Here is an 8,340-nt window from a genome sequence, read left to right as displayed (position 1 = left end):
ATGAATATATCGTTTAATGACACTAACATTCCCACAAGATGCGTATATCATTAATACTTTGATTTTGACTCTCTATCTCTATCACATACGCAATAGTAGTATACTCGTTTTAAAAGTAATGTCAAGCTGTTGACCAGTTTAGCATACAGCTAAACTAATAACATGAAATCCAACTCAATTGTGGTATTTAAACCTTAAGTTTTCTGTAGAGTTAAATAATGATACAAGTAGATAACAACACATTCAATACACAATATATTCTGAATCAGAAGCACAGACAGCTATTGTTTTAGTCGAAACATGCAACATGCATTTCTTCCTTTGAAGGCTAGTACACTGACAGAACACTAAAGAAAAATTACAAATACATCCCCTGAACATACAAATCACTAAGAAAATCACAGCTGTAAGCACTTTTACATCCCACCACCAAAACAATACACAACAACATGAATAATGACATAACTGAACACATTAACAAAGACAGCTATAATGAATTCTTCGTAAATACAAGAAGGAAAATAAAAAATCCCCATGAATAATAATTTTCAGTATTTTTTCTGCATAAATCCTATAAAAATAGTGTGCTTAAAGAAAATACAAATTGCATCATTCTTCCCTCAAACAGCACAACAGTAGAGATGGTTGTTAACTTACATTCCAATAAAATTTAAACTAAGGAAACAGAACTGTGAATGACACCTGCTACAAAGGACAATACAGAGGAGCAAACCAAGAATAACTTTGGGGCACACATAGGTAGTACATGATTTAAAACACTGTTTTTTTAAGTTAACATAAAAAATATGATAAATTCACTTAAACTTCTTAAATATGTTTTCACATCAAGTGAAACTGAAGGGATAATATTTACTTTATTACAAGCTGATGCACTGTAATGCTTTTGTTTTTCTGCAAAATTGTCAATTTCTGAAGTATTAAAATACTTTTGTCTAGTAGAAAATGGAACAGATTGTGCGAAGCAATAGCTCTCATTACAATACGCGATGGTTTAAGGAACCCTGAAAATAGCTTACCAATTAAGGATTTGCATTCGGGGTTGATTATTCCACTTGGTAACAGATGAAAATCATACTCTCGTTCATCAACAACCACTGTATGGCCAGCATTATTTCCACCCTGAAAACAGCTACATTAATTCCATAAAAATGGAAGACAAAAAATACGAGTTATTGATGAGTAGTGGTTTAGTTACTTCAATGTTCTAACAAACTCCCAGCTTCAATTGAAAGGCTTAGACAATGTTCTTTATCCGCTTAAATAGTTTCTGCCAAGATATATTTTGATAGCTTTTTCGATATCTGAGACTAATGGAATTTAAAATAGTATGTTACACCCCCAAAGAATAAACTGAGATACTGAAAATTTTGAATCAGCAGTTATACTGCCATTACAGGTTCAGCTCACCACATGATTCCACAATGGCAACCATAACATATACATATGAACATTTACTGTAAAGTTCAATAGCTTAATTTCAATACTGGATTACACACACATTGCATCAAACTGAAATTGGCTTAAAATTAAAAGAAAATTAATAGAAGTCTGACAAATTTAAGAGATATAACATAAGTTCCCAAATATTACCTCATTCAATTAGTTTGGGCAATTACTGTGAATTTAATTAAGAAGATTCAGATTTGCAGTAATTTATTTGCGCGAGTTACAACTGACATTTGTACCGCAGAGTGAAACGGGCCAAAAGAGTTTCACGAGAATAGTTTCTTTCCAACCTCAAGATAATGAATTTCATTTTCTTTAACACTCAAGCAAGCTGCTACAGTAAAACAATCAGAGCATATGATAGAAATATACAAGATGATCAGAGAAACTGAATACTGTATTTCAAACATAAAAGCATGAATTATAAAAAATATGTAAATACAAATTGCATCTGTGCTGAAATATGACGGAAGGTGTCAATGGCGTATAAAATGTTTATTCTCCCTCACTCTCCATACAGAGAAATACAATTTGTTTACATGTACTTTAGCCCTCTCAACGTGGAGTGTAGGGACTGAGGAAGTCTGCTGCCACTTATGAACTGTGTGTGGGGCAGGAGGCTATTAAACTTTGTACATCTCTAAGTGATGCTAACCCAATATAAGAAACGGAAACTTGTTTTCTTCATAAAGTGTGACTACAAACTTCAAATTGCTTGAGTAGGCAGCAAAAAGTAAGTACTTCAGGTAAACAAACTTCAGAATATTCTAACACTACAAAATAACAACAAATTATTCTATAATGCTATTAAGAATGCTATCTTGCCACAATATTATTTTTAAAGGCTGGTAACGCATATCACCTGAATACTTGGGACTTTTGTCAGTTCAGATCTAAAGAGCCCTAAGCAAAAGAGTAAGTGAACAAATATTATATCCAATGGAATGATTGACTCAGACAATTAGTCCAATTTACATAATGAAGTTAAAGTATCCCCAGTTCAGTTACTATGGATGTGACATGGTGTTCTCCGTGAGTACTAGGTTTCCCTTATTGAGTTAAAAAGATTTATTTATTGCATATACATGGGTGAGAATTAATAAAACCAACGAACTCCAAGGATGGATTCCTGACTGGAAATGGAGGAAAAAAGGTCCTATGAACACGTGTCCAGAAATGGATAGTGGGCCTGCAACGACAACAAATCATCCCAGAACACAGTACAGAGCTGCATCACATCCACGTCACAACAGATGTTCAAAGTTGCCTCCATGGGATGCAATGCATGCATTCACATGTCACATTATGGATTGCTGCACTCCTTCCCTTACACCATGCCGGCAGGCCACTTGCCTAGAGCTTGTACTAGGGTTCGTATCAATATCCTGTAGAACCTGATCCTCCAAATCTGGTGTATGCATAGTCCTCGACCTCCATGCATGTTCATCTGTCTGAAAGAACCCACAATCACACAGATGCCCAAAAAGAGCTTGAAATGCTGTGTGATGTGGTTGGTATCTGTGAGGATACTTCTTTTGGTATAGCCATGCTCACTCTCGGCTGTTTATATCTGCTTGGCCATACATAAACATCATCTCAGCGCATTCCCAACAGGAATACCAGGCTACTCTGCTGTTTACACTACACTGCATTAATCACACAGCCTGCAACACACAAGGAACACATGGCATGTTGTCATAAGAAGTTTCATTCGTCTGTGTCGTCTACTGTGGTGACATTTCTGGGAACATTTTCATAGGACCTTTTCCTCTATTTCTAAACAGGAATCCATCCCTGCAGTTTGTCAGTTTTATTAATGTTCCCCTCATATAAAACTAAAGCTAATAATGAGAAGAACTGAACTACTGAATGAATACTGAGAAATATATACTATGCTACACACTGATACAGAAAACTACATAATCTCATACTATAACTTGGCAAATCCAACTTCTATGTTATAGACACTAAATTATCTGGTTTTGGATCAATTATACGTGTGATTCAGCAGTCTTGTTACTGCAGAACAACAATGGTGACAGAATGGTTTGTAAGCAGGCTCGGATCAACTAGTTTAATCGGTAGACATATTTTGGGGCTTTTATTATCGAGTGAGCCTAACAGTTTAATTCATCTAAAAATTCACTAAACGAACCACCTTTATTATCATCGTACTGTACATCATATTTGCAAACAAGCTCAAAAACTAATTAATTTTAGTAAAATCTAGTGTTGCCATGTTCTGCCTCAGTTACGAGCATTGAATATGAATTTTCCCCCCTCCAGATAATGTTCAATGTTGCCCTACATTAATTGTAGTAATTAAATATCTGGAGTCATGGGCCAATTAAGATATCAGTCTGGGTAACACTGGTCCCCTGACTACATAGACTACAAGCGTGTTCCTACACAGCATCAGTTAATAACTATTGTTATTGTACACCTACCAGTACATAAAACAGGTTACTTTCCCTAACTGCACAACAAATAAGAGCCAATTTAGATATCATAAACCAATGATATCCAGAATTAACAGTAGAAAGAAAAGAACTACAACCATACAATGTAGGCTATCACGGCCGATACTATCTTCACTTAAAGCTTCCGGACTGATACAAGTCACAAAATGGTTTTAACTTAGTAACAATAACCAAATACAAGCAAGGTCTAGACTTTCTATTCATTTGATAACAACCACCTTCAAATTTAGCTTTATTTTGCCTCACCTTGTGGTCTTTTGTGGTGTGATTCAAGGACAAACATTCTGAGAGGCCACAACTGTCATATTACAAATACATACTGAGGAGCTGTATCATAATACACAATTTGTGGAATGCCCTGGGTCAACTGGCACCACTAAAAGACACCAAGATGGGGTCTCAATAGACAGACGCCATTGAGCGAAGATGCACTTATCAAATCAACTACTGCTGGTAAACTAAAATTATCAATATCAGATATTAACTTCACCTTGTAACGTAAAGGTAATGTGTCGTGATATTCATGCACAAACATTGAGATAACAGAACAACGGAAATATTTTATTTGGAGCTATATTGGTTTTTGAAGTTTATATTGTGATGACAGCCTGGTCTGGAGCTTAGCCCGAAGCCTGCTTTACTTTGGATGCAAGTTGTCACAGCCAGTAAATGCGAATATAAATTCTTAGATGTGGTGAGATATTGATCCATATCATATCCAGAGATATTAGGTTAAGAGGCAAGTGTGATTATGACTTGACAAAGCAATATCAAACACTACAGTTAATCTGCTACCAGTTATGACAATATTTAAACCATACTCGTGGCCAACTGCTCTTGATAAGTTTTCATTCTTATACTTTGACTACAATATCTGAGAGTTTGACAAAACAGCATTTCTACAAACAAAGTTGAGATGCGGATAAAATACATCTCATGACAAACTACAGTAGATTCACATACAAAAAGACATGAGAATTTCAAATAATTCCAGTACACCTTCAATCCATACATCTAACAAGTTCCATTGCTAATAACTATCATTTATCATTTAGAGGTAAAAAAGTCAATTTAAAGCAAGTAATGGACTGAAGTACATTTTTAATTTTTTAAGGGCACTGTAGCATATGTGCTGAAACAAAAATACTGCAAGAACAGGACTTGTAAAACGTGTCCTCTTGCTGTGCACATTAATCGCCTAGTAGCAAGGAATGACAAGTGAGGTAGTCACACATCAAACATTGGAAAATCAGTTTTTAGGCATACTTGCTGCCTGCTTCTGTGTGATACTGATTAAAAAATACACACCATTGATAAGTGCAGACACTCAGTGCTGCTCACTTTTGTCAGATGAGCAATATTGGGAATATTTACATGTATAGCTGATAATTTGCCTCTTGTTCAAACTGATACAGCTGTGCTGCCACTACTTCTAACATTTAATATAAACTTGGATCTACCGAATTAAAATATTTCTACTCTGTCTATGCTGCAAATAGAAACAATTCACTTGTTTTAAATAACGTTATTAGTAGTTGTGATAGATTTGAAATTCCTGTATTATATAGCAACTACAAGCATATGTCCAGACAAATTAAGAATGTATAAAAATATCTTCTGAAAATTACAAACACTTCATAGCGTATCCATTAAGTGTCATATATCCTGACAAGTGGTTTTAGAAAAATGTCCCAATTCCATGAACATGTGTGTGAAATGTGTTACCATTTGCAGTACTGTGACTCTTACTAGAAGGGGGAGGGGGTGTGGTCTGGCCAATTTATTGGAGATGGTCTTACACCTGAATTCATGGAATTGCATAAGTATGTGTCCATATAATGAGAAAGTCCCAAATACAATTGCTTATGGTACTATTCTGTAATCAAATCCACTTCTTTTAAAAACGTAGATGGCAGGAAATGAATACTGCACCAGAAGTTAAAATGGAATCTCCTGTCACTTACCCACTACCCTCTCTTTGTTAAAACTTGGGACAACAGATTAAGCTGTATGCTGCTGTTGTGTCAGAGGGGTGGCAGTCAATAAGAAGCCAGTCATTCTCAAATCTTTAAAATTATCCTGTTACACCACATTGTCAATAAATTACACACATCTATGGATGCCTTCACAGCTCTTCAAAAACCCAAAAAACCGTAGACAGGTACTGGGAAACAGTATGCGGTAATATCCACCAATTCTGATGTGTCAACTACTTGTAAAAACAGAAATGTTAAATGAAACCAGACCATCAGACAGCTAATGATTTTGAAATTGACATGTACATCCAGGTCATATTACAGTGTGCCTTTAAATAGTATGCCATAAAAGAAGCGAAACGTAGGCCTACAACTTTAGCACAACAGCAATAAGTTTTAGGACTCTGAAATACATTAGTGGTAGCACAAATGAATGGGATAATTGGTCCAGCGTATGGACTGTCAAAAGCTTCAAACTGTCAAAGACTCGTACCTATCTTCAAAGCTCTGTAGGTACATGTAAAGAGTACACACACACACACACACACACACACACACACACACACACACACAGATATAATACTATCTGATATTACAGCAGCTAATTTGTGCTAGGTATGAGAGTGGACTGGTAAATCAGTTCCGAGACTTGACATCAGAATGACTTACTAAATCCAATAATGTTGCTGTTCACCTCTATAGAGAAAAGGAAAAATAAATTTTGCTGCACCAGTGACAAAAGGCCAAGCTCCACAGAAGGGAAATAGTATCTTCAACAACAGACATACATAAAAATTGTGTAGTATTTGTCTACATAATCTTCATATATACTGGGCCTATAGCACTAACAATGCAACACTGAACACGTCAATTTCCATCAACCGACATTTTCTTAGTACATGTTCTTCAGTTTTGTAACAAACTAATGTACAAATATCTGCAGTGACAATTCAGTGGCCAGTAGCTAACAACACTGGTAACTTTCTGCATAAACAAAATCAGACTTCTTACTGAGACTTGTTAAAACCGACTTTATTGGTTAATTATCACAAGAAACCATCTCAGTTCTGTATCAAGATTTAAGACCCAGAACAAACTGACTGAATGGCAAATATGATTCACGCCACATCACTTCGAGCAAACATTGCTGATATTTGCGTTTCGTGAACAACTAGTAGTGATATTTACATGTTTGGCAGTACGGGCTACTAGCGAATCCGTGGAGTTTACTCAGACTCAAATAGCATAGCGAGTATATGCCTCTAAGTAAATATATTTATGAACGCGCATAGTTAATGTTACTGTAACTTCGAGCCCGTACCTGTAGAACAACTCTGTCTTCTAAGCAGCACTTATGTTTGGGAAATTCTGTTAATGTTCGCGTGACACGTGATTCTGTAGTGAAAATAAAAAAAGTAGTACTGACCATCTGCATCTTGAATGATAACGATTATTGACACACACGTTACTTAAGCAGAGGTCTAGTCTAACAAATAACCTGCACAATGCATTTTTAATGCAGTTTACAGAAACTTACAATAGTTTCTCGTGTATGGCCTCCTAAACAAGACACGTAAAAATAACTTTATTAACTTACCAGAACACCTGCACAGTTTTACCACTTCAGATATATAACAGGTCATCGTTGATAATTTGTTACAAGAACTTGGGCCGAATCTCCACTCAAACGCATCAGTTTATATCATGCTCACAAAGGGAAACCCGCGAAAACAGTAGTATAATACAAGTCTTACCTGACATCTACAAACTATGTCTGCCCCTGTTGCAAGCATATCCACCACTTTTCCTTTCCCTTCATCGCCCCACTGAGCGCCCAACACAACTGTCACTTTAGGAACATTCTGCAAACGAAATTTTTTTCGAGGCGAAGGAAGACCTCCACCATTTACTTCTGCTGCCACACCATCCATCATGGCCAAAGAAACCCGACTGCGCCTGTTTAGGCCCCAAGAGGTAACTTTACCAAAGATATGATTTTTGCGTTATCAGACGTACCAACAAGCAGAGGTAGTAGCTATCTCTTACACAATTGCTAATATTGTACCTTATTTACGAATTAACGCGTAAAATTTTATACGAATGAAACTTGAATTTGTGCTTTTATACCAACCACACCCGCGAATACACTGCTCTGCGGTGGCAGGCGAAATGAGATGTCTGTTCAGTTGCAGCAGTGTTGGCACTCACCACAGATTTCTGTCATGCGCACGGCCGAGCGCCGCAGTAAATTGGTGGTCGTTGCTGTATGTGAGTCTAATTTTGGTTCTTAATTGGCCGACCTTGAGAGTATCTCACTTTTGTTTGATGGGTCGCTCTGGAATGGTCATCAGACTGTAGATACCATTATTCGCCAATCTTGTGCTTCTAAATCTTATTCAAGATGCTTATATAATGCT

General features: G+C 36.4%; 1 protein-coding gene across 3 annotated transcripts in view; it reads right to left on the bottom strand.

Annotated features, from left to right (window-relative positions):
- The window catches only part of LOC124709719 (adenylosuccinate synthetase), a 70,731-nt gene extending 62,659 nt beyond the window's left edge, over positions 1 to 8,072 (bottom strand). Inside the window, exons 1-3 of one of the 3 annotated variants that reach the window (XM_047240864.1) lie at positions 7,989 to 8,072; positions 7,678 to 7,879; positions 1,038 to 1,140 (exon numbers count right to left, since the gene is read on the bottom strand). In XM_047240864.1, coding sequence (XP_047096820.1) covers positions 1,038 to 1,140; positions 7,678 to 7,857 — 283 coding nt within the window. In that variant the 5' untranslated portion in view covers positions 7,858 to 7,879; positions 7,989 to 8,072. Of the gene's footprint in view, positions 1 to 1,037; positions 1,141 to 7,677 lie in introns of all 3 variants that reach the window. The other 2 variants (XM_047240863.1, XM_047240865.1) reach the window with 2 other exon arrangements.
- Between the last annotated feature and the right edge of the window lie 268 nt (positions 8,073 to 8,340).

The sequence above is a fragment of the Schistocerca piceifrons genome, chromosome 1, assembly GCF_021461385.2.
Source record: "Schistocerca piceifrons isolate TAMUIC-IGC-003096 chromosome 1, iqSchPice1.1, whole genome shotgun sequence".
Classification (NCBI taxonomy): domain Eukaryota; kingdom Metazoa; phylum Arthropoda; class Insecta; order Orthoptera; family Acrididae; genus Schistocerca; species Schistocerca piceifrons.
This window is presented reverse-complemented; position numbering and strand designations above follow the sequence as displayed.